The sequence below is a fragment of the Carcharodon carcharias genome, chromosome 5 (assembly GCF_017639515.1).
Source record: "Carcharodon carcharias isolate sCarCar2 chromosome 5, sCarCar2.pri, whole genome shotgun sequence".
In the NCBI taxonomy this organism is placed as follows: Eukaryota; Metazoa; Chordata; class Chondrichthyes; order Lamniformes; family Lamnidae; genus Carcharodon; species Carcharodon carcharias.
The window spans coordinates 110101083-110128812 of NC_054471.1; the positions used below are offsets into that span (position 1 = coordinate 110101083).

Genomic DNA, 27730 nt, shown 5'->3' on the forward strand with positions numbered 1-27730 from the left:
CCTTCCTCCCTTCTTGAATAACGGTACCACATTTGGCTGTCCTCTAGCACCTCTCCTGTGACCAGAGAAGTATTGAAAATTATTGCCAGCGCCCCTGCTATCTCCTCCTTGGCCTCATTCAACAGCCTGGGATACATTTCATGGGCATGGAGATTTAACTACTTTTAAGCCTGTTAGATCACTTACTTTCTATGCTAATTTCTTTAATTATGTCACAGTCCCTCTGCCTGATTTCCATACCCACATGGCCCCTCTCACTTGTGAACACTGACATAAAGTATTCATTTAGAACCTTACCCATGTCTTCCGGCTCCACACACAAGGTCTCTACTCTTTCCCTAGTAAAATAACTTTGGATTTTCCTTTATTTTACCTGCCAATGTTTTTTCATGCCCCCTTTTTAGACCATAAGACCATAAGACATAGGTGCAGAAATTAGGCCATTCGGCCCATAGAGTCTGCTCCACCATGGTTGATAAGTTTCTCAACCCCAATCTCCCTTCTTCTCCCCATAACCTTTGATCCCCTTACCAATCAAGAACCTATCTATCTCGGTCTTAAATACACTCAATGACCTGGCCTCCACAGCCTTCTGTGGCAATGAATTCCATAGATTCACCACTCTCTGGCTAAAGAAGTTTCGCCTCATCCTAGTTCTAAAAGGTCTTCCCTTTACTCTGTGCCTTCGGGTCCTAGTCTCTCCTACTAATGGAACATCTTCCCCATGTCCATTCTATCCAGGGCCTTTCAGTATTCTGTAAGTTTCAATCAGATCCCTCCTCATCCTTCTAAACTCCATCGAGTATAGACCCAGAGTCCTCAAACATTCCTCAGCTTTTCATTCCTGGGATCATTCTCGTGAACCTCCTCTGGACCCTCTCCAGGGCCAGCAAATCCTTCCTGAGATACGGGGCCCAAAATTGCTCTCAATATTCTAAATGTGGTCTGACCAGAGCCTTGTAAAGCCTCAGCAGCACATCCCTGCTTTTATATTCTAGTTCTCTCTAAATAAATGCCAACATTGCATTTGCCTTCCTAACTACCAACTCAACCTGCATGTTAACCTTAAGAGAATCCTGGACTAGGACTTCCAAGTCCCTTTGCACTCCAGATTTCTGAATTCCCTCCCGATTTAGAAAATAGTCTATGCCTCTATTCTTCCTACCAAAGTGCATGATCTCACACTTCCCAGCGTTGTATTCCATCTGCCACTTTGCCCATTCCCCTAAATCCTTCTGCAGCCTCCCCGCCTCCTCAATACCACCTGTGCCTCCACCTATCTTTGTATCATCTGCAAACTTAGCCAGAATGCCCTCTGTTCCTTCATCTAGATCATTAATGTATAAAGTGAAAAGTTGTGGTCCCAACACTGACCCCTGCGAAACTCCACTAGTCACTGGCCGCCATCCTGAGAAGGACCCCCTTATCCCCATTCTTTGCCTCCTTCCAGACAGCCAATCTTCTATCCATGCTAATACCTTGCCTCTAACACCATGGGCTCTTCTCTTACTGAGCAGCCTCCTGTGCGGCACCTTGTCAAAGGCCTTCTGGGGGTCCAAGTAGATAATATCCATTGGTTCTCCTTTATCTAACCTGCTCATTACCTCCTCAAAGAATTCTAACAGATTTGTCAGGCATGACCTTCCCTTGTTGAAACCATACTGACTTTGCCCTATTTTCCCATGCACTTCCAAGTATTCTGAAATCTCATCCTTAATAACGGACTCTAAAATCTTACCAACGACCGAGGTCAGGCTAATCGGCTTGTAATTTCTTGTCTTTTGCCTCACTCCCTTCTTAAGCTGGGGGGTGGGGGGGGGGGGGGGGGCGGGGGGGGTGATTACATTAGCGATTTTCCAGTCTTCTGGGACCCTATCTGACTCCAGTGATTCCTGAAAGATCACCACTAACACCTCCACTATATCTTCAGCTATCTCCTTCAGAACTCTGCAGTGTAATCCATCTGGTCCAGGTGATTTATCCACCTTCAGACCTTTCAGTTTTCCTAGCACCTTCTCCTTGGTAATGGTCACCATACTCACCTCTGCCCCTCGACTCTCTTGACCTTTGGGGATGTTACTCATATATTCCACCGTGAAGACTGACGCAAAGTACCTATTCAGTTCATCCGTCATTTCTTTGTTCCCCACTACTACTTCTCCAGCGTCATTTTCCAGTGGCCCAATGTCCACTTTTGCCTCTCTCTTACCCTTTATATATCTAAAAAAAAACTCTTGTAATCTTCTTTTATATTACTGACTAGTTTACCCTCATATTTAATCTTCTCCTTCCTTATTTCTTTTTTAGTTGTCCTCGGTTGGTCTTTGTAGACTTCCTAATCCCCTGGTTTCCCACTGCTCTTAGCCGCATTATATGCTTTCTCTTTAGCTTTTATGCTGTCCCTGACTTCCCTTGTCAGCCATGGTTGCCTCGTCTTCCCTTTAGTATGCTTCTTCCTAGGGGTGAATTTTTTCTGTGTCTCTCAAATTACTCCCAGAAACTCCTGCCATTGCTGTGTTCCACTGTCTTTCCTGCTAGGCTCATCTCCCAGTCAATTCTGGCCAGTTCCTCCCTCATGCCTCTGTAGTTGCCTTTATTCAACTGTAATACCGTTACATCTGATTCCAGCTTTTTCCTCTCAAATTGCAGGGTAAATTCTATCATATTATGGCCACTTCCTCCTAAGGGTTCCTTCACCTTAAGCTCCCTTATCAAATCTGCCTCATTACACATCACTAAATCTAGAATTGCCTGTTCCCTACTGGGCTCCACCATAAGCTGCTCCAAAAAGTTATCACGTAGACATTCCACAAATTCCTTTTCTTGGGATCCACTACCAACCTGATTTTCCCAGTCTCCCTGCATATTGAAATCCCCCATGATCACTGTAACCTTGCCTTTCTTACACACCTTTTCTATCTCCTGGTGTATCTTGTGCCCCACATCCTGACTACTGTTCGGAGTTCTGTACATAACTCCCATTGTGGTTATTTTACCTTTGCGGTTCCTCAACTCTACCCACACAGATTCTACATTATCTGACCTTACGTCGTTTCTTGCTATTGATTTAATTTCATTTCTTACTAACAAAGCAACCCCACCCCCTCTGCCAACCTGCCTATCTTTTTGATAGGTTGTATATCCTTGGATATTTAGCTCCCAGTCCTGATCCGCTTGCAGCCAGGTTTTTGCTCTCCCAATTTCCTTTATAAGTTCCCCCCTACATATTCTATGCTCCTCTAGGGCTTCCGCTGTTTCAAGCCCTCGGAATCTGCCATAAGTCCCCCTGTTTCTCTTTATCCAATCCTGTATATCCCTCGACATCCAGGATTCCCTGGATTTGTTGGTCCGACCCTTTGTCTTTACTGGAATATGTTGCCACTGTACTCCCCCTATTTCCTTCCTGAATGAGTCCCACTGCTCTGACGCAGATTTACCTAAAAGTAGCTCCTCCCAGTCCACTCTGGCCAAATCATATCTATTCTTATTAAAATTGGTCTTCCCCTAATTTAGAACTCTGATTTCTGGCCCATCCTTATCCTTTTCCATAACAACCTTGAATCTAACGGAGTTATGATCACTATCTGCAAAATGCTCCCCCACTGATAACTCTACCACTTGTCCGGCTTCATTCCCTAAAATTAAGTCCAAGACTCTCATGTAAGACCTTCTGCGTACTGGCTTAAAAAGCTCTCCTGGATGCTTTTTAAGAATTCTGCTCCCTTTAAACCTATCACACAATTACTAACCCAGTTAATGTTGGGGAGGTTGAAATCCCCCACTCTTACTACCCTATTATTTTTACACTCCTGTGAAATTTGCTGACATATCTGCTCTTTTATTTCTCTCTGAATGTTTGGGGGCCTATAGTACACTCCCAGCAATGTGATTGCTCCATTTTTGTTTTTTTTGTGTGTGCAAGGGGGAGAGTGAGTGAGTGTGTGTGAGGGAGACGCAAGAGAGGGTGCGAGGGGTGGAGCGAGAGAGTGTGCGAGGGGTGGAGCGAGAGAGTGTGCGAGGGGTGGAGCGGGAGAGTGTGCGAGGGGTGGAGCGGAAGAGTGTGCGAGGGGTGGAGCGAGAGAGTGTGCGAGGGGTGGAGCGGGAGAGTGTGCGAGGGGTGGAGCAGGAGAGTGTGCGAGGGGTGGAGCTAGAGAGTGTGCGAGGGGTGGAGCGGGAGAGTGTGCAAGGGGTGGAGCGGGAGAGTGTGCGAGGGGTGGAGCGGGAGAGTGTGCGAGGGGTGGAGCGGGAGAGTGTGCGAGGGGTGGAGCGGGAGAGTGTGCGAGGGGAGAGTGTTCGAGTCACCCTGAGACTGGGAGTGAGTGAGTCACACACACTTACGCTCTCTCACTCTAATACTCATCTTTATAATTTACTTATTGTTTTTTCGCTCAGCAAAATGTCTTTTTATACCTCAGGTTTGTTTTGAAACTCCATGTTTAATATTGAGCCAAAATTGATCTTTCCAAAATTTGCTCATTTGCCCCATGAGTGAGAAAATTTTTGAAATTTGCCCTCCCAGCATGTGAAAAGGTTGGACACAAGCCAGTTGTAGACTTTCAAACACCCGCTAATGTTTAATTAAAAGGCTGACATGTTTGTATATTAAATAAAAGCAGCACTTTTCCTTTGAGTTATCTCTGACATTATTGACATGAGTGTTTTACATATCTAGATCTGCAACAGAGGACAGTCTGATTCTGATCTGCTGTGGGCTCTATGACCTTTTGCGAGGAATCCTGCTCATCTTGCCAGATGTAATGCTAGCTGATGTGATGGACAAGTTGATCCAGCCAGAAGCATTGATAGTCCTTGTCAATCATCCAATTCCAGTAATACAGCAAGGAGTTACTAAGGTAGGAAAATTAGCATACATGTCCCTTCAGAGATTTGCTCATGGTGATCTGAAATTTTACACATTAATAGAAGACAAATGGATAGCCAGTTAGCCAAATGTCAAATGCCTGCTGTCATGTTCCAATTATCAGTGCAACAGTGAGCAGGCCCCGATCTTAATCTAATCTTGATTTTTGGTGTTGCCTCTATGCCTGCATTCCATTGTTTTAGTTTTTAACAATGAGTATGAATGTTCAAATATGTTTTCCATACTGAATATTTAAAGTGTTAATGGTAGTACAGTGCTGTGTCTGTCGGAGAGGGCAACTGCTCATAAAGATTTTAATTTATAGATATATGTTTAATTAACTTGCTAAATAATATCATGAGCTCAGGCAAGGAAGAGAACTGGACTTTGAGTTTTGCCAGTGTATATTGGATGTTATTTTTATAAATATTTTTGGGAATATGGTGGTATTCTGTAAAGAAGGTTATGTGTATGTGGTTATGAGAACTGAGACACAAAAGGGTAAAGATGTAAGGTTTGTGCATTTGTAATAAGAGGTTATGGTGAGGTTGGATTTACAAGTAAATAGGTTGGATTTAAAATTTGCATTGTCAGAGAAGTGGAGACTTGATTTTCAGCTGTTGAATTTCAAAGGAGAATTTAAAAGTGACAAGAAACTTTTACAACTTACCAAGGTTTTATAGGTAAAGAGAGGAGGGTATATTAACTTTTATTTACCTGAAAGTAGAGGCAATAGGAGAACATAACAGATTTTTATATTTGGAGAAGTTGAGTTCAAAGAGGTGTTGAGGACAATGGAATTTGAGATGAGAGGGAAAAAAAATATTTCAGTAAAGATGTTTAGTTGAGTGTGGGCTATGCAGGAGAACCCACTGAAGACAGTTTCTGTCTGCTAGAGTGCTGAAAAGCTGTGAAGGATTTGAATTGAAGAAAGCCATCCAGTTTCAAGCCGGAAAAGTCTTTGTTTTCAGAAAGCGGTCTGTTTCTGAACCTTTCTTTAGGATTTCAACACCTGAGTGGCAACAAATCTTTGCCTTGGATAATATTACTGGATTTTAATAGTTAAAATCTATAAAGGAGTTTAAGCCAAGAAGATTGTTTACTTGTGTGTTTTGGCCAAGTGGGTTTTTTGGGGCAGTTGTTCTATATGACTGTTTTAACTGTGTAACTTTAATCTTATGTGCTTAAGGTCTTTTTCTTTTTAATAAATGTTTTAATGTTTAAAATCTTAAATCTATTACTGGAATTCAATGCTTTTGAGGTCAGTAGCTTTTCCTCCTCATTTTCAAAATACAGCAAACAGGTTTGTGATCAGTAAGACAGGTTTTCCTATGGGATCTGGCTTGCTCAACAAATAGCATCTGCTGTGGTCATAACACCAGCCCTTCAGGATTGTCCTGGAGTCCCCAGGAATTAGAGTAATTTCCCGGAGAACATGGCATGCAAAGCACAGGAGAAAAATCATTCTGGCATTAATATGCTTTTTAGATGCTTTTTTCATTTTCTTTGAACACTTTTGTTTATTGGTTATAAAATATTGGAGTTGTGGAGGGGGTGGGGGGGGTGCGTGGGGGTGATAAAAAGGCTGTTTAATTGTGAGGCTTATGGTGTTTAAATGATTTTTTTGGTCCCAGTCCTTTTAGATCATCTAGGAATATAGGAATATGAGGAGACTATTCAACCCCTCAAGCCTGTTTTGCTGTTCATTTACTTCATAGCTGTTCTGTATCTCCATTTGCCCGCCTTGGTTCTATAGCCCTTAGCTACCAAAAATCTATCAATCTCAGTTTTGACATTTTATTGATTCCCAGCTTCAACAGTTTTTTGGGGGAGAGTGTTTCAGATTTCCACCACCCGTTGCATAAAAAAATACTTCCTGACACCACCCTGAATGGTCTAGCTCTAATCTTAAGGTTATGCCCCATTGTTCTAGACTCCCATTGCCAGACAAAATCATTTTTCCTTATCTACCCTATTAACTCCATTAATCATCATGAACACTTCAATTAGATTTCAATTACAAAAACCTGTAGTGAAATTTCAGTTTGAATCAATAATAGTTGTGAAGCCAGCTCATCAGTGTAGCATTCAGAAGTCACAATTTAGTGATTGCCTTCCCAACTCCTTCAAGAGCACTTCATCTGATAGCCTTTTGTTTTTTTTTCTACATTTATTAATAGAAATATACAAAACCAGAGTTATGGATTATTTTGTCTAGATTCCACTGTGGTGATGTGCTTGGGCAATCTTATTATAATGGGCAGGTGTGGAGAAAACTGATCAAATTGCAAAGCTGTTTATCATTTGAAGAACTGAAAAACCAACTTAATGGTATGATTCACATTTTATGGAGGATTATCAAGGCTTTGGAGAGAGTGGAAGAATATTTACTAGAACGGTGGCAGGGCTATCCCAGTGCTCTCCTGGCTGGCCTCCCATCTTCCACTTGTTATAAACCTGTGCTGATCCAAAAATCTGCTGCCTGTATCTTAACCCACACCAAGTTTCACTCACCCATCACTCCTGTGCTTGCTCACGTACACTGACTCCTGATCCAACAATGCCGCAGTTTAAAATCCTCATCCTTGTTTTCAGATCCCTCCATGGCCTCACCTTTCTCGCCTCTGAAATCTCCACCAGCCCTACAAGCCTTTGAGATCTTTGGGCTGCTCCAATTCTAGCATCCTGTTTTTAATTGCTTCACCATTTCAGCTGCTTTGGTTCCAAGCTCTGGAATTCTTTCCCTAAGCCTGTCCACGTCTCTACCTCTCTCCTCTTTTAAGATTATCTTGGTCCTGATTATCTCATTCTGAGGTTCAGTGCCAAAACCTTTTATTCATGTTGCTCTTGTTTAAGTACCTTGGGATGTTTTACCATGCTAATGGTGCTATATAAATGCAAGTTGTTGTATTCAGTTTAACTTGACAGATGTTTCCTTCTACATGGTTAATTTTCCTAACTGAGTTTAATATGTTTTCTTGACAGCTACTGGATGCATACTTTACACGAGCATCAAAGGAACAAAAGGAAAAGTTCTTGAAAAACCATGGATTTTCCTTATTGGCCAACCAGCTTTATCTCCACCAAGGGACACAGGGGTTGCTGGAGTGCTTCCTCGAAATGTTGCTAGGCCGGGCAGTTAGTCTAGATGAAGAGTATGTCTGCTTTGTTAATCTTATTCCTTTTTATCTATTTCCATAAATCAAGGTTAGCGTTCCTAAAAGCAAAATCAATTTTGTCAGTCCCTGTAATCAACATTATTGTAGTGCTTGAGAGGTGGGGATTCCAGCATTAAGATGACCTGTGTTCATCAATTTGTAATAATAGTAATTGAGATACAATAGTATCTAGAACAAACAGAAATTTAAAACATGGGTGCATAGTGGATGGACTCTATTTTGTCAGAGGATGATATTTGTTTGACCAACTCTAGACTAAAGGGAGCAATACCATCAGAATACCTTTTAAAAATTGTGCTGCTAGTAAGAATTGTGATTATATTGGGTACCTATTTGTTTTCTCTTCTGACTATTGTTTACATGTTGCATTCTGATAGCGAGAGATGTGCACTAAGCTGAATCATTTGTTAAAGGAGAATGAGACAGAAATTTAATAATAGTTACTATTCCAATGACAGATTTGCTAATTTAATTCATACTTCCAGACCGAATAAACCTAAATCATTGTTCCATGTGACAACATCAACATTCGAGAAGATGTTTAAAAATCAGCTATGCCTAAATTGATCCCAGCTCTTTTAATTGATGTAAGACTCCCTCTTAAATATAATTATATTTGTAAGGATTAAACTACAGTCAATCAGTAAATGGTGACTAAACTGCCCTATGCACTACGGCTGAATGATAACTCTTAAAATCCTTAAAACATTCAGCCAGAGTAGTATTTATCATGCTAAGTTTGAGTTTGTGCCTCAGGAGGTCATTCGGATATTGTCTAACCCACCAATAATTATTCATATACCTAATCTGGAGCAGCAGTATTAGTTATAAAATGAAATATCTCAGCTATTTGGTGGATCAGGATAATGTGTTATAGAAGAGTTGGCCTAGTGGAAAAAGATATTTAGAGTGGGAGGAAGCCTGTGTTGAGGCGTAGACTGAGTTAACCGAATGGCCTATTTTGCTGCTGTAAGTTCATTATAGTCTGGTGAAACTTTTCTCATGTCTGGCCCTGAAGTGCTCCTGAATGCTCACCATTGCACTACATTCAGGTGACACCTGACCAGCCAGAAAAAATCTCTTCTGGAAGTTTATATCTCCCTCCAAACTGCGAAGGTTGAGGCCACAGAGCGGTTTCTGCACTTTCCCCCCCTTGGTAGGCTGTACAGGTGGTCCACAAGCACCAGTGACTAATGTTTGGGACATCAAATCTCCCTTTTTTTTGGGAGGTTACAATGCTTAAGGTGTATTTACCTGCCTTTCGTCTACCCAGAGGTATTTAACAGTGTGACTTCCAAGAAATTGGAATTGTTTGGTCTGGAACCATACTGAGTCCATATAGAGTAGATACAGGAGGTGAGGAAGGATAATCATCTTTAAGTTCACCCAATGCAGAAATATAATGGGCAGTTTATTTTGTCTGATTAGGTCAGCATATATCCTGGCTAGAAGTGGAGAAGGAGAGAAAAGTTCCTTTTGTATAGGATGGCAAGTTTCTCTATAGCTCAAATCCATAGGTATCAAATGTTATATCTATACCATTCTATGTGTCTCACTGTGCAACTCCTTGCTCCACTCTTTAAGCACCCCCAACACCCTACTCATGGCAGCTTTTGTGCAAGTGCCGAAGATGCCACACCTGCGCTTTTATCTCCTCCCCTCCTGTCCACAGACCTAATCACTCCTTCCAGGTGAAACTGTGATTTACTTATACTACTTTCAATTTAGTACAGTATTCACTGCTCACAATGCAGTCTCCTCTGTATTGGAGTGAGCAAATGCAGATTTGGGCGAGTGCTTTGTGAAATAACCCATTCAGCCCACAAGCGTGACTGTGAGCTTCTGGTCGCTTGTCCTTTAAATTTGTTCCTCAATCACCCCCAACATCTCTTTCCCTACCCACAGCACCTTCACATGCAAACACAGGAAATATAACGCCTGCCCTTTACCTCTTCTCTTCTTACCATCCAAGACCAAAAACATATCTTCCAGGTGACGCAGTGGCTCATGTGCACTGCTTTCAATTTAATATACTGTATTTGCTGCTCACAGTGTGGCCTTCTCTGCATAAGGGAGAACAAACACAGATTTGGTTACCACTTCGTGGCACACTTCCACTCAGTCCGCAAGCATGACTCCAAGCTTCCAGTGGTCTGTCATTTTAATTCTCCGTCTTGTTCATCTGGACATCTCCATCCTTGGCCTGCTGCAGTGAATCTCAATGCAAGTTCAAGGAACAGCATCTTAACTTTCGATTAAGCATTTGCAAACTTTTGGACTCAACATTGAGTTCAACAGTTTCAGACATTAAACCCCCTTTTTGTTTTTTTTTGCATGTGTTAGTCTTAACCTTATTTTCCATGTTTTGCTTTTGGACACAGCTACTTTATTATTCTGTCATTCAGACCCACTCTGGACAAATCTTTTGTTTCTTTACTACAATCCCTTTGCTTTTTATACCATGAAATATTTTGCCAGTTAATCTCTCCTGCCCTCCACCCCTTCATTTTTCCTCCTCCTCTTTTCCCCCTTTCACTTGCTCATAACCAATAACATTTCTATTGTCTTTCAGTTCCGAAGAAAGGTCCTCGACTTGAAATGTTTCTCTCTCCACAGATACTGCCTGACCTGCTTGGTATTGTCAGCATTTCTGTTTTTACTTTAAATTTGTTGTTCCACTCCCACTCTGACCTCCCTTGTACTCAACCTCCTATGATGTTCTAATGAAACTCAGTGTGAACTTGAGGAAGAGCACCTCGTTGTTTGATTAGGCACTTTACAGTCTTTGTGGACTCAACATTGAACTCAGCAATTTTAGATTGTAACATCTGTCCTATTTTTTTCAGGCAGCAATTGTATTGATATTAATTCTGTATTGATTCTGCTGTTTACATTTAGTCCTCCTCTGCACCCATCTTTTGTTTCTTTCGTGATCCCATTACCATCTGCTTTTGCCTTGTACTATCACTGTTTTTGTCACTTAATCTCTCCTGCCTAACATGCTATTGCAGACCTTCTCTTTTGTCTTCTCTCCACACTACCATCTTTCCTTTTCTCTACTTGCATTAAACCTGTTACATCGCTAACTTTTTCCAATTCTTATGAAAGGTCTTTGACCTGAAATGTTAACTCTGTTTCTTTCTCCACAAGCGCTCCCCAACCTGTTAAGTATTTCTAGCATTTTCTGTTGTATAAAACCTGTTGTGTCTCGATTTTAAAATTCTCATCCTTGAAACCAAATCCTCCATGTTCTGCCCCCCCTGTCTCTGTAACCTTCTCCAGACCTATAACCCTCCAAGATACCTGTGCTCCTCTGACTCTGACCTCTTGGACATCTCCATTTTAATCGCTCTACCATTGGTGTCTGTACCTAGGCCCTAAACTCTGTAATTCCCTCCCTAAACCTTTCTGCCTCTCTACCTCACTTTCCTCCTTTAATGCATTGCTGAAAACCTACTTCTTTGGCCATGTTTTTGGTCATCTTCCCTCAACTCCTTATGTTCTCGGTGTCATGTTTTGTTTTATAATACCACTGTGAAGAACCTTGGAAAATTTTGTTACACTAAAGGCACTATATGAATACAAGTTGTGTTGCATGGATGGCCCAAGGGTTGCAGCATTCCTTCAGGAAGCTAGGATCTTGCCCAGTATTTGATGGTTATAGATATTGTTCTGTACAAGATGCACAATGGCCTGAGGTCCTTTACCTGCCAATGTGATTGTCGCTGTGTTCATAGGACCATAGAATGGTCACATTATAGAAGGAGACTACTGGCCTGTTGTGTTTGATCCAACTCTGCAAAAGCAATCCAGTTAATTCCACTCAAACAAAAACAGAAAATGCTGGAAAAACTCAGCAGGTCTAGCAGCATCTGTGGAGAGAAAAATAGAGTTAACGTTTCGAGTACATATGACCCTTTGTTTCAGATTTCCAGCATCCGCAGTACTTTGCTTTTATTTCAGTTTATTTCACTCTTTCCCCATAGCCCTGCAATTTTTTTTCCCTTCTAGTCTTGCACTAGACCCAAGTGATAAATATATATCACAAAAATCAATGGTCCTAATACCGACCCTGGGAAACCCCACTGTATACCTTCATCCAGTCCAAAAAAAATAATCATTCACCACTACTGCCTGTTTCCTGTTACTCAGCCAACTTTGAATCCATGTTGCCACTGCCTCTACTATTACATAGGGTTCAATATTACTGAGAAGCCCATGTGGCAGTTTATCAAACACCTTTTGGAACTTCATGTACACAACATTAACGGCATTACCCTCATCAACCTGTTATCTCATCAAAAAACTCAATCAAGTTAGTTAAACACGAATTACTTTTAACAAAGGTAAAAGCAAAATATGGCAGATGCTGGAAATCTGAAACAAAAACTGAAAATATTGGAATAACTCAGCAGGTCTAACAGCATCTGTGGAGAGAAAAACAGAGTTAACGTTTCGAGTCCACGTGACTCTTCTTCAGAGTTAAAGAAAAGTAAAAATGTGATTAAATTTATACTGTTTAAGGGGAGTGGAGCAGGTGAAGCTGGATAAACTAGCAATAGGTGGGGGCAAAGGAGAGATTGCCAAAGATGTCGTGAAAAGGTCAAAGGAGTGTTAATGGTAGTGGTACTGGCTAAAGGAGGTGCTGATGGTGGCATTAAGGTCAGAAAGCAGAATGTGATAATAGTAGGACAAGGGTAAGCATTCTGGAAAGAACAACATGAACAAGTTACAGATGGCACCTGTGGGGGTGGGGTGGGGGGAGGGGACAGTAGTGAGAAAAAAGATTGAAAATAGGACAAAAGGTGGGGATAAGACAATGAATAAAAATTAAAAGAAATAAAAAGTGGCTAAAAAATAAAAATTTAAAAATGAATATTGAGAAAAGGGGATTAAAAAGGGGTGAGGATGGAGGAGAGAGTTCATGGCCTGAAGTTATTGACCTCAACGTTAAGTCTGGAAGGCTGTAAAGTGCCTAACCGGAAGATGAGGTGCTGTTCCTCTAATTTGCGTTGGGCTTCACTGGAACATTGCAGCAGGCCAAGTACGGACATGTGGGCATGAGAGCAGGATGGTGTGTTGAATTGGCAAGGGACATGAAGGTCTGGGTCATGCTTGCAGACAGACCCAATGTGTTCCGCAAAACAGTCACCCAGTCTGCGTTTGGTCTCTCCAGTATAGAGGGGACCACACGGGAGCTGCAAATGCAGTAGACCAAATTGAATTAGGTGCAAGTGAAGCGCTGCTTCACCTAAAAGGAGTGTTTGGGCCATTAGACGTGAGGAGGGAGGAGGTAAAGGGGCAGGTGTTGCACCTTCTGCGATTGCATGGGAAGATGCCATGGGAGGAGGATGAAGTGTTGGGGGTGATGGAGGAGTGGACCAAGGTCCCAGAGGGAACAGTCCCTACGGAATGCCAGCAGGGGAGAGTGAAGGGAAGATGTGTTTGGTGATGGCCTCAAGCTGGAGTTGGTGAGGATGATCCTTTGAATGCGGAGGCTAGTGGGGTGAAAAGTGAGGACAAGGGGGATCCTATCATGGTTCTGGAGGGAGAGGAAGGTGTGAGGGCAAAGGCTCAGGAGATGGGTCGGATACGGTTGAGGGCCCTGTCAACCACAGTGGGTGGGAAACCTTGGTTAAGGAAGAAGGAAGACATTATCAGAGATGCCGTTTTGGAAAGTGGCATCATTGGAACAGATGTGACGGAGGCGAAGGAACTGAGTGAATAGGATGGAGTCCTTACAGGAAGCAGGGTGTGAGGAGCTGTAGTTGAGGTAGTTGTGGGAATCGGTGGGCTTGTAATGAATATTGGTGGACAGTCTATCACCAGAAATTGAGACAGAGAGGTCAAGGAAGGGGAGGGAAGTGTTGGAGATCGACCATGTGAAGGTGATGGAGGGGCGGAAATTGGAAGCAAAATTGATAATTTTTTCTAGGTCCATACGAAAGCATGAAGCGGTACTGAAACAGATGTACCCAGAAATGGTTGTTGGAGTGGGTCTGAGTAGGACTGGAACAAGGAATGTTCCATGTACCCCATAACGAGACAGGCATAACTGGGCCCATGCGGGTACCCATAGCCAAACCTTTTAGTTGGAGGAAGTAAGACAAGTTTAAGGAGAAATTGTTCAGTGAGGGAACAAGTTCAGCCAGACGGACCCCTCCCTCTGGCCTTTCACCTGCACTTGACTTTTCATTGAGAATTGTCGGTGTGACATCAGCCGCCTCAATTTCTCTGCTCCTTTCACGCACTTTAACCTGTTTTCCGAACTTGCTGCACTCTGGTCTTTCAGGACCAACCCTGGCTTTGTTATCAAATCTGCCAACAAGGGAGGTGCTGTTGTTGTCTGGCGTACTGATCTTTGCCTCGGCAGAACAAAAACAAAAATACCTGGAAAAACTCAGATCTGACAGCATCTGTGGAGAGGGAAACAGTTGACGTTTCGAGTCGGTATGACCCTTCATCAGAAATAAGACATATAGAAATGAGAGGCAATATAAGCTGATAGAATGGGGTGGGACAGGAGAGCTCGATAGGGGGCTAGTGATAGGTGGAGGCAAAGAAGAGACTGCCAAAGCTGTCATAGACAAAAGGACAAAGAGGTGTTGACAGTGGTGGTATTATCTAAAGGATGTGCTAATGGGGACATTAAGGGAAGCAAGCTAGTGGCAGATGGCCCCAGTGCGGGTGGAGGAATGGTATCGAAATGGGCTAAAAGGTGGAGATGAAAACACCCTTTCTCCTTTTGTCTATGACATCTTTGGCAGTGTCTTCTTTGCCTCCACCTATCACTGGCCACCTATCGAGCTCTCCTGTCTCACCCCCTTCTACCAGCTTATATTTTGTCTCATTTCTATATGTCTTAGTTCTGATGAAGGCTCTAATGGACTTGAAACTGTATCCCTCTCTGCAGATGCTGTCAGACCTGTTGAGTTTTTCCAGGTATTTGTGTTCTAGATTTCCAGCATCCGCAATATTTTGCTTTTATCTACCTTGACAGAGGTTCCTGATACACATCAGTTGCATCCTCACCCCTTTTTATCCCCTTTTTTTCAATATTCATTTTTTAATTTTTATTCTTTATCCACTTATTTTTATTTTTATTTATTTTCATTTTTATTCGTTGTTTTATCCCCAGCTTTTGTCCTATTTTCAATCTTTTTTCCCACCACCATCCCATCCCTACAAGGGCCATGCGCCACTTGTTCATGTTGTTCTTTCCAGAGTGCTTACCCTTGTCCTGCTATTATCATGTTCTGCTTTCTGACCTTAATACCACCATCAGCACCTTCTTTAGCCAGTACCACTACCGTTAACACTCCTTTGTCCTTTTGTCCATGAAATCTCTGGCAATCTTTCCTTTGCCCCCACCTATCGCTGGCCTTCTATCCAGCTTCACCTACTCCAATCCCCCCCCCTTAAACAGTATAAATTTAATCACATTTTACTTTTCTTTAGCTCTGAAGAAGAGTCATATGGACTCAAAACATTAACTCTGTTTTTCTCTCCACAGATGCTGTTGGACTTGCTGAGCTTTTCCAGCATTTTCTGTTTTTGTTACTTTTAACAAATCCTTGCTGACTTTTCTCATTTAATCCGCACTTGTCCAAGTGACTGGTACTTTTGTCCCAAATTAACATTTCCAAAAGTTTCCCCACCACCGAGTTAAACTGACTGAACTGTGTTGAAGGAGTGCACTTGTCTCTCAACACATGGTGGAATTGTTTTATCAGGAGGCCAGCGAGTTCATGGGAGAAGGGTTTTGTTTTAATGGAAAAATTCAACTAATCATCTGGAGTGATGTGGATTTTCTCTGACATCAAGTTGTTGGTGGCATTCTTTAACACTTTTGAAATGCTCAGTAATTTGAACTGTTGCATGACTATCTAATTGCATTTTGGAATCAGTGAAGAGTATAGAGGTACAGTTGAAGCTGTTCACACCTTGTAAATTACATAGCTACAAACAAAACAGGTGCATCAGGCGAGCTAGAACCACAAACTCTGTGGAGATCAAGAGCAAAGCAGCAGAATCCTGTACTCAAAGTAGCCTGGTTTGTTGTGTTACCCTGGTGCTGACACTGAGGAATTCATTCGGGTGTTCACAGATGGAAGATGGTGGTCGTTGAACCTGCTATCTTCTCAGAATCTAGAAGTACACTGCCAATCGGAATAATATACTTGAACAATACTTTGATTTATTTTGTACTTTAATTGACCAAAGACTTATGTACCGTTGTTGACAGATCTTTGGTTTATAACTGGGTATATGCCAATATATATGACATGTTTTGCAGAACAGTTAACTCTTGAATAATTTGCCACGTGCTTCTTGATTTTTGCAGTTTAGATCCAGAGGCTATGGCTCACATCGATCCGTTTCGTAAAAGATGCATTATTCCTGTACTGGGCCTCATTGAAAACTCTTTGTACGAAAATACATTGGTGCACAATAAATTGTGCATCCTACTCCAGCTTCTGAATGCGTGCCCAAAGTTAGCTGATATACTGCTTGACAATGGTTTGCTATATGTCTTGTTTAACACCTTAGCAACACTCAATGGACTAGAGAATGGGTAAGGAAGGAAGTTATTATGATGATCTTCATAGATTGTGAAGCCTAATAATCTTACAATTGTTGCAAATAGTAAAAACATTTTAAACTGTTCTTTTTTCCTTTATTTATTTGGACCAGCTCTTATTCTGCTTTATGTCTACTGGGAATAAGAATGAAGCCATTAGGTTCCCATTGTACTACTTCTATTGGCCTCAATATCTGTAACATGTAATGTAGTCCCTGGTCTGCAGGTCAATATTTGTTCCTCAACTAATGTCACTAAAACAGGTTATTTGGACCCTTGTGTGTGCAAATTGCTTGCTGCGTTTTCTCAATTACAACAGTAACTACACTTCAAAAGTACTTAAATGATTGTAAAGCAATTTGAGATATCTAAGGTCATGAAAAGCACGTTATAAATGCAGTTCTTTCTTTCCTTTCTTCAACAACACCATCACCTCTTGACCTTTATGATACTTATTTAAAAAATCATCTCTTTGACCATGCTTTTAGTTACCCTTCCTAGTATCTCCTCTTTTTTCTTGGCAACCATTTTGCCCCGTAAGGCATCCATAATGCATCTTGAGATATTTTTCTACATTTAAGGTGTTCTATAAATGCAAGCTATTCTTGTAGTTTGACCTTAATATTTCAAGTGAGTTAGTTTTGTGCTTTCCATAATCTCCCTTGTCAATATTAATTTTAAAAGGCTTTAATGCAGTTTGTTAGCTTTTATACTTTGCAATTTTCGCCATATTCCCGTCTCTGAAAGTTGCCTGTTTTGTTAAATTTACCCAACCACTTTCTTTTGTTGTAGCATTCCAGTGAATGAGTACAAATTACTGCTGTGTGATATTCAGCAACTGCTGGTTGCAATTACCATCCATTCCTGCAGCTCTTCTGGGTTACCATATTTTCGCATAATAGAGGATTTAATCTCACTGCTTGGATACCTGCAGAACAGCAAGGATACAAAAACAAAAGGTAGCTGTTTAAAACTTGTAACTGAACACAAAGTTTAATCAAATACAAGTTTATCTTTCAAAAAAATAGATAATCTAGAAATTACAGACTCATTTTAATTATTATTTTCAGTATTTTTTTTTACAATATGTGAAATTGATGCCATTCGCTCCAGCAATGTGGTTATTTTATTAAAAATTAACCTATACCATTTATAAAATAAGGCACTAAAAGAATATTGTAACCAGGTAATACACAATTGGTAATATTATGAACTGCTGCAAAAAAGAAATGAAAATAAATAGGAATAGAATTAAAGATTGCTGAAGTGATCTTGTTGCAGGTAAGAGGCATGGTCATGCATCTGAAACAGGCCAATAGACTTAAACTGTCAATGCCTGCTCAATGTTTTTGCTCTCATCTACAGTATTTACTGTATCACCTAACTACGTTATTGGCAAACTTTTACGCATGGCTCTTTGTGTCCTTATCTAAGTCATTTATAAATACAGTGAAAAGCTGAAGCACCAGTACTAATCCTGAGAGACACCACCAGCTGCAAACTGCCAATTGGAGTATATACCCATTCTTCCTTATTTCTGATTCCTACCCTCTAACTGGTTCCCTACCCATGCCAATAAGTTCATGTGCTCTTATTTTTGTTAACAGTCTCTTGTGTGGAACCTTATTGACCCTCTTTTGGATATCTAAATAAATAACATACATAGACACACTCTTCTGTACCATGAAATCTGTGCTCTTTATCCCAGCAACAGGAATATGGAGCCATAATAAACTAGGTCTACAGTTTTGTTGTGGGGATAATAGTGAGTCAAAAGCTGCTTTACATTTAGCTTTTTTGTAGTCCATTCTCCACCTCCCTACATTCAAATTTCTAAAAAATAACTCCTTAATCCCAACAGCGTAATTGAGGATCCTTGAAATAGTATGAGCATAATTTTGCCTGTTAGTTGGATAAGAGGGAGGTTTAACAATACATCTGACATGTATCAGTATAGTGACATTGAGCCCCTGTGAGCCAAGATAAAGAAGTGCCTTTAAGGTACAAAAGGCAACATACAAGACTTGTGTTTCTGCAGGCAATCTAAAATACCCAGTGGGGTTCTGGATAGCAGTCCAATCAGATGAAGCTAATCTGATGAGTCAGTAAGAGAATAGTGAAATATTAGCTATGTTTACATTAACAGAGTGCCGCCGAAGGCAAGTACAAATTTCTTCTTTCGGGGCTGTGTCACAAGAGAATCTGATGCTTGCTGTTTTGGCAGAAGCAGGAACCTATGTTTTTAATGGTGAACCTGCATCTTCATATTGATATGGAGCCCATTCTGGTGTTGTTATATTACACATGTGTACAGAATGGGCCTTCTGTGCCATTGGCCTCTTGAGAATGGTACCAGGTGAGTTCAAATAATTGGGAAGAGCAATCCATGAAGATCAGTATAATGCAGTCACCTGCAATCAGATTTTTATTAACAGCAAGATAAAATGTTGATTGAACCCTGCCCCTCTTTAACCCTCAGCCTCTCCTCTTCACCTGAGTCAGTTGTACAGAACATATGTAGTTAGGGGAGAAGTATTAGGATGTGATAAATAAACAGGAACTTCGATTCAAAGTTCTCCTACTTGTACTATGAAATCTCAGCCTGAACCGCATTGTAAATTTAATCACTGTCTTTCCTTATTTAGAAATGGCTGTTGCACTGCAGTTCCGGGTTCTTCAGAGTGCCATTGAATTTATAAAAAACACAGCTAATCAGGATGCTCAGAATATGAGTAGTTCCTTCAATTTACCTGCAACACAGCATCATGCAATTCACCAGAAGAGGAAAAGTATTGCTGGTGAGTCCTGTAACTATCCAGTGGTTGCATTGTAATTGTCTGCAGGTTAACTGCTTGACTAGCAATGCAGTGTAGCTGTTACCATTTCACATTTAGAACCACATATGAGTTAGGTTAATTTCAGGGGATTATTTGAAATCTTTGTTTTTCCATTGCTGTGTCGCAACATTTTAATTGAATTTTAATCAATTGTTTAGTGAATGGAACCTATAATTGGATAAAACTCTACTCTTGGGCCTCGGGCTTCAATGCATTGATGTACACTGCTCGTGTGGAGCATAGACCAGTTGAACCAAATTACTTATTTCTATGTAGTAAATGTGATGTAATTCTCCGCCTCACAAACCTCAAGTGATTGAAGTGATGACTATTCTCTCAGGATGGAACTTTCCTCAGGGCAGATACAAATATTTATAGCAGTTATTACAGCTGTGATGAGTGACTTTGCTGCAATTCAAAATACTGTAGCTTAGTAAGAATTGTTTTTTTTATTCATTCACGGGATGTGGACATCGATGGCTTGGCCAGCATTTATTGCTCATCCCTAATTGCTCTTGAGAAGGTGGTGGTGAGCTGCCTTCTCAAACTGCTGCAGTCCATGTGGTGTAGGTACACCTACAGTGCTGTTAAGGAGGGAGTTCCAGGCTTTTGACCCAGTGACAGTGAGGGAACAGCAATATATTTCCAAGTCAGGATGGTGTGTGGCTTGGAGGGGAACTTCCAGTTGGCGGTATTCCCATGTGTCTGCTGCCCTTGCCCTTCTAGATGGTAGTGGTGTTAGGTTTGGAAGGTGCTGTCTAAGGATCCTTGGTGAGCTGCTGCAGTGCATCTTGAAGATGGTATGCACTCCTGCCACTGTGTGTCGGTGGTGGCAGGAGTAAATGTTTGTGGATGGGCTGCCAATAAATCAAGCTACTTTGTCCTGGATGGTGTCCAGCTTCTTCGGTATTTTTGGATCTGCCCTCATCCAGGCAAGTAGAGTGTATTCCATCATACTCCTGACTTTTGCCTTGTGGACAGGCTTTGGGGAGCCGAGAGGTGAGTTACTCGTCACAGGATTCTAGCCTCTGACCTGCTCTTGTAGCCACAGTATTTACATGGCTTGTACAGTTCAGTTTCTGGTCAATGATAACCCCCAGGATGTTGATAGTGGGGGTTTCAGTGATGGTAATGCCATTGAATGTCAAGGGGAGATGGTTAGATTCTCTATTGTTGGAGAAGAATTTTATTTATACATACAATTTATAGGACCGTTGTCTCATCTCCTGAAGCTTGAAGTAGTTTGATGTAACTGTACTCTGATTCTTTCAATCTTGTATATTAATAATCACAGACCCAAAAACTGCTCACTGTCAACTATATTTTTAAAGGAATACTGCTGCAATGGAATCTTTCTGACCTAACACACAGGTTAGAAAAACTGCAGTCACTAAATTTTGCTTCTGTAGCTATTTTCAGAGTACTTTTGCAATTAATTGATATTAAGAATGACAATGGAGTGAGTGTCTGACACTTGAGTCCATGATGCCTAGGTGCTGAGCACTGGCCTGAAAGCAAATCTTATATAAGTGTATTGCCCTCTCAGCAGAGGGAGGGTTCCTTTAAATTTTTCATGAGGTATCAGAGGAACCCAGCTTAGTTTGGGACAGTATAATTCAGAATTAGATGATCAGTGTGTAGGTTGGGACAGTGTAATCCTGAGTTAGAAGCAGGCCTCGGTGCTCGGAGCTAATTGGAAACTGAATTGGTGAAACTAAATGAACAAGACAATCAGATTTATACACGATAGAAGAAGGGAGGTTTGTTTGCATATCAAAAATTTGCAAAATTGTTTTGGTGTCAATTTTAAGTTATATTCAAATTTGCAAGAACTATTCAAAACTCTTTGGGCAGAATTTTGCCCTTGATGGGCGGGCGGGCCCCACCAGCTCGGCGGCAGGCAGGCAGCCGATCACCGCTGCCGAAACGGGCCCTGCCGCCATTTGAAGTGGGCGGGCCAATTAAGGCCTGCCGGGAGGCGCTATGCCCTTCCTGTGCTGGGGTGGGGGGGGAATGGGGAGGGATTCCCCAATAGTCAAAGTGCGCTCTTTCTTACACACCTCCCTGAGACTAAGTGCTGTCTCAGGGAGATCACTGACAGCTTTTTAAATATCAAAAAATAGAAAAATCAAAAAATTATTAACATGTTCCCCTCGTGACAATGTCACACGAGATGAGACATGTTAATAAATTTGACTAAAACTTTATTAAATTTTTTAAAAACAGACATGAAATCTCATCCCGCCAATGGATTCATGGGGCTGGCTTGCCCGCCAGCCTTAAGGTTGGACGGGCAGGGCCTTTAATTGTTTTAATTACCCTGTCAATGGCCTCAATTGGCAATTGACAGGCCGGTGGGTGGACAGCTGACTTCGCTGTCTGCCCGCCTTCCTGAATATTTAAATGGTGCGGGATGACATCGGGGGATCCCCCGACGTCATCGGGTGTCATTTTCGCATTGGCGAGCGGGCCCCCAACTCGCTGACAGAAAAATTCAGGCCTTTATCTTGTTTTTTATCTAATTAAGGCAGGAGTTGTCAAAATTGGATGAATCTATTTTCCGGTGGTTTCTATTTCAACAAATTTTTACTTTCTCCAAGTTATCTTGCCAACTGCATGGCAAAATAAAAACTAATTTTAAAACTGTTGAATTGTTTTGAAGGGCCAGCATGTCCACGATGAATTCGTATCCCTCTAAAGAACAAAGAATTCAAAGAATTCTTAGGCATTCTAGTTTTGACTTTTGAAGGGAAAAGCTTTGCATTATTTGCATCACAGGGATGCACAGAAATTGCATTGTGGAAAAACTTCCTGTTGCACACTTGCACAGAAAGATGAGAAAATGGTTTGGCAAGCACTTCTTTCTGCATGCATTGTCCCTTTGATGAAATATGTTGGAAGTTACAAAAATCTTGATACATGAAACTTTTTTATTTGTTTTACTTCTTAAGATTGTTTTATCTTTTGAATTTTTTTGAAAGCAATAAGGTTGTATTGCTTATAAAAATATCAGATTAGTTGCAAAGTATTTACCTGGGATTGTTTAAGATGTGGGTTTTGCTTTCAGACTTGTGTTACTGTATATTTTTAGCCATTGTGTAGCTCTACCCTGCATACATCTTTATTTTATTTGTACTTGTTTACAATGAAGGTTCAATTGCATTAAAAGATTCCATATTTCCACGGCTGCCAAGACAACATTTCTCCTCGTATGGTCACCTTCCAATGACCTATTGCTTCAACTTAGTAAACCAGGAGTCTCCCCTAGTGTCCCCAACTGGATCCACGTCCTATACTTTCCCTACAAAAGCAGGTGTAGTAGTGATCTTTCAGACTCCAGAACCCGGAAAACATTTCATCCTGAAATGTTTGTATCAATAGTAGACTGCAAAATGTGCATTTGTGGAGCAAAAGTCATCTTCCCAATACTGTAAACCTAAGAAATTTCTTATCCCAAAATGTTTTAAGATAGCAATATGTTCCAGATAAAATGGAAATACACTGCAATGGGAATTCAGCAAAATGTTCTTATTGGTGCTTTTGGGTTTACAATATTGAAATCAAATCAGTGTTTGGATTCACCTTTGCATTGATTTGTTTGCAGTTCTGTTGCAACTAATACTAACAAAATAATGCTGTTCATTGAGAGTAGCAGTGAAATATTATACCCCAAACATCACTTGGTTACGTAGTGTTGTTTTGAAGACATGGGATTTTACTTTCACTATCATCCAATTGTTTAAAATCTCTTAGAAACCTAGTGCTATGTTTTCACATTTGAACAATGCATTTGTGAATAGGTACAGTAGTACCTTCGTCTTTTTATGAAAACATTTTGATGGTTTACCAAAGTAAAAAGCATTAAAGATAATTTGAGTAGTTAAATCAGAATTATCTGTAATCGTGACTGTTTAAATCATGTTCTGCCAAAGTAAAACCTTTCTGTTGTTCTTTGACTAATGTCTTATACTTTCCCTGCCTGTAAGGGTTGCCAACTCTCCTGGAATGGCTGGGAGTCCCCCATAATCAGCCTCAATCTCCCGGTGGCCAAACAAAGCATTCCAGGAGCATTTCAGCCGGCCGCCAGCCAATCGCAGTCCAGACTCGGGTATCAGCCAACCTTCCCTCCGTCAGGGACTGGCCACCAGCCAGTCACAGCTCAGACCTGCATACCACCTGACCTTCCGTGCACCAGGAGCCTACTCCCCCACCCACGGAAAAGCTCAACTTGGTGTTGGCGGACGCCACTTGTTGGAAATATCTGAATGACCTACAGACCATGTGCTTCAATCAGCTGAAGCAGTGCCCAACCCACTTGGACTGCAGAGTTGGAGGAAAGGGCGCTCATTACAAGCCACAAGGTTAGGCTCAGCTGAGACTGGTTGGATGCTGGTATAGTGAATAAGTAGTGCTATTAATCAGTGTCAGATTGAATTGCTGGTGACCGGGCGGACTGTGGTGTGTTGTAGATTTCCACCCCCCGAGAGCAACTGACGGGGGAAGGAATTGTTCACACACATTAGTGGAATTTATTGGAGATAGGTTCATTCCCTCACACTCTAGTTTCACCTGCTTGTGCCACACCACCGGTATTCCATGACGTCACTTCCAACAACATCTTTCGGAATATGTCCAGCCAGAGTTGGCAACCCTACTGCCTGTAGGAATTTAGTTCGTTGTTACTTGAGCTTGCTAGTGTGTCTAAATGCATTGCACTTTAGAATCTATTGACAGTCTTCCACAAGAGGAGGGTGTTATATAAAAAAAAGTGGGCATGTAAACTTTTTGATGGTGAATTTGATTTGGAATCCATATTGCCAGGTCCTCGCAGATTTTCAGCTGCTCCGTCCGATGCCTTGCTGATGCGAATGCGATCTGTAGCCAGCGATGAACTCTCTGTGCTAATGCAGCGGAGGATGAGCCATGAGAACTCCATGAGAGCTTCTGAGACTGAGTTTGCACAAAGACTGCAGAGACTCACTGTTTTGTCTGTTAATAGGCTGATCTATCAAGGTAGGCAACTCAGTTAATCTGATAGTTTTTGCATTTTTCATTTTCTTACCTTTTGTCCCAAAGATGATCTTTGTTTGAATCCACCTATGGCAGCATCTCCCAGAACCTTAACCAAGCAGTCATTTTTGTTGTGAACCTAGATAGTAAGTGTCAGTAGGCTATTTGTTCACAGAAGGTCTCACAACCAAGTACACTATTGTCTTCATCCAACAATTCTGATGTTCACTTTGCAGTAGGAAATGACTGGATTGTGATCAGAAGTTGGAACCCAGGTTGATTAATCTCCTTTCACTTGCCCAAGCCTTGTGATGCTAAGCACTAGTGCTGACCAAGAACAATACAGAGGTTGTACCTGGAAACTGCCTGTTCTGTATTATGTGGTACATTTGCCCTCTGAGTCTCTGGACAAGCATTTGCACATTTCTCATTTCCAAATTTCTCATTTCCAACATGTGTGCAACATGTTGTCATTTTTCCATAGTTATAAGTAAAACATAATTCAGGGCATTTTTTTTAAATCTTAATTTTATATCCTTGGTAATTAATTCCCAGTTTTCAGTCCAACTGACATCAAGCACTGCTGCTGAGAGAATGCCCTGCTGGTCATTGTCCTCTTTGGCCATATGCCAAGAGATGCGAGATACCACCCAGGCTTGACGGTATTTTTCTCCATACCAAATTTTCTTTCACTGTTGTTGCATTTTGCTTTGCTAGAAGGGCATCAAAAGGGCAAGGTGGAATCCTGGCTATTTTTCTTTCTAACCCATAGGCTAGCCCTCTAATCTGTCGTTTTGTGGTGTACTTGAGAATCCATCACTGGGAACTGAATTCTGAGATTCATCTAGACAGTTAATTATTTTAGGAGATGGATTCATTAGGCAGGAAAAAAGGAAGACTTGTATTTATATAGCACCTAGGAAATTTTCTGAGAAACTTAATTAAGAGTTTCACAAATAATTATTTTGAAGTGCAACGACTATTGTTTAGGCATTCCTGATGGCCAATTTGCTCCATCATGGTGCTGCAAACAATGGTGAGATCAATTAGTTTGTTTTTTGTTGATGGAAGAATGTTGCTCAGGAAAGCTCCCTCTTCTTCTGCTCCTAAATCCTATGTCTCTTCGAATAGTGCCATGGAATTTTTAATATCCAAAGGAACCACTGGAATAGACAGATATTTAAATCTCATAAAACAACATTTTTATTAGCTCACTGCCAAAAGAGCTGAAAGTCTCATCGATGTTGCTTGCAGCCTATAACGGTCTTCTCACCAGCCACCTCAATTCCACTCTGTGCAAACTCCAATGCACCTTTTTCCAATGCAGCACCAGAATAACACTTGAACACCATAAGCTGGGTGTGGACCTCTGTGTGCTCGGCAGCTCCTGACCTCCATGTACTAGTCAGACCCAAGACCCTGAGCCTTGCACCACCAATCTTTTTGACATTTAACCTCTCCTGTCTTCTAGCCTATCACAGACCTTCCCTTTTGTTTTTTACTTGCTTAAAACCCATTACATCTCTTAACCTTTCCCAGCTCTGATGAAAGATCATTGACCTAAAACATTAACTCTGTTTCTGTCTTCACAGATGCTGCCTGACCTGCTGAGTATTTCCAGCATTTTCTGTTTTTATTTTTACTTCAGATTTCCAGCATCCACAGTATTTTCCTTTTGCTGCAGGTAGAGCTGAGTTTTACCCCACCTTTCCCCACATCATCACACTGCAAAGTCACCTGCAACAGCTGTTGTGACTGCAACTGTACACTTTATCTACCCTTATGGTCCAATTTTGGTGTCTTCCATTAATCATTTTATTCCCCTTGACTGCCTCTCCTTTTAGGTTCATTTTCTGTCTACGTGCTGCCTCGTGACAACGTTGTCCACAAACATGGAGCCAGGTATCATATGAATGTTCAGGACAAGCAGCTGTACCTCTCTGCCAATACAATTGACTCTACGATTCTTTCTGTGATATCTGACAAGTTATAGATGAGTCACATTTCCTCCACATCAACACTGGCAAGGCTGAAACCCTCCTGTTCCACACTGCTTCAGCAACTGTACAATAACCCTCATAATCTAGCTGATAATTCCATCCTTTTCCCCAGCTGCTCAGCCATTAAGTCTGAAGCTTATTGGCGTCCTGTGTGAAATTAAGCTGATTTTCGATACCCGTATCCAGAACCATGATCACCTCCATCTCTAACTCACCTTCACTACTGCTGAGGATCTCATCAGTGTCACCTCCAGACTTGATTTCTGGAACATTTGCCTCACCAACCTCTTCAGCTGCACCCTCTGCAAGTCCCAATTCTTCCAGAACCCCACTTCCTGCATCTTACCCCACACTAAGTCCTGCTTTTTTGTCAAAACTGTGTTGGCAACGCCCCATGGACTCCCTACCTCCAATGTATTGATTTGAAAGGTATCCTCATTTACAAATGGACTTGTCCTACTGTTCCAGTAGCATCTTCCAGGCCTACAATCCAGCTCTCACATTTTGAACTATTTGTGTTTATGTGGACTTTTATGAGTTTTAGTATCAGCCATAGCCCAGTTGGTGACACACACACACCCCTCTGAGTTGACTGTGGGCTAGAGTCCCATTCCAGGACTTGAGTGCAAAAATCAAGGCTGATGCTTTAGTGCAGCACTGACAGAATGCTGCACTGTCAGATTCACTGTGTTTCAGATGCAATGTTAAATCAAGGCCCCTTCTGACCCCTCTGGTGGACATAAAAAAATCCCAACACACTATTTTGAAAAAGAGCAGGAGAGTTAGCACCAGTGTTCTGGTCAATATTTATTCCTCAGTCAACATTACAAAATAATGCAGGCTACCTGGTCATCATCATATTGCTGTTTGGACCTTGCAAATTGCCTGCTGTGTTTCCTACATTACAACAGTGCGTTAACTTCAAAAGTACTTAAATGGCTGCAAGCACTTTGAGACCACTTGAGTCCTGTGGTCATGAAAGACGCAATATAAATGCAAGTTTTTCTATCCTCACCCCCCATCCTCCCTTACCATATCAAGCCTTCAGTCATCACACCTCTGCATTTTGGAATTGTTTTCCTAAAGTCCTCTGCCTTCTAAATCTCTCCCTACCTGCAAACTCTCTTTGGTTACGCAATTCCTAATTTATGTGTTTGTGAAGTGTATCGGGACATTAATCATGTTTTATAATGACAGGATTGGCTTTTCCAAAAATAGCAACTTGGTATTTATGTAGCGACTTTAACATTTAATTTAGGGAA

General features: G+C 41.4%; 1 protein-coding gene across 4 annotated transcripts in view; it reads left to right on the forward strand.

Moving 5' to 3' along the window:
- Positions 1-27730, forward strand: part of lyst (lysosomal trafficking regulator) — a 364467-nt gene that overhangs the window by 250110 nt on the left and 86627 nt on the right. For 3 of the 4 annotated variants that reach the window (XM_041187582.1, XM_041187584.1, XM_041187585.1), the window contains exons 24-30: positions 4673-4853; positions 7847-8016; positions 16385-16615; positions 17414-17580; positions 19267-19419; positions 22610-22771; positions 24280-24471. In XM_041187582.1, coding sequence (XP_041043516.1) covers positions 4673-4853; positions 7847-8016; positions 16385-16615; positions 17414-17580; positions 19267-19419; positions 22610-22771; positions 24280-24471 — 1256 coding nt within the window. The remainder of the gene's footprint in view (positions 1-4672; positions 4854-7846; positions 8017-16384; positions 16616-17413; positions 17581-19266; positions 19420-22609; positions 22772-24279; positions 24472-27730) is intronic. The other variant, XM_041187583.1, reaches the window with a different exon arrangement.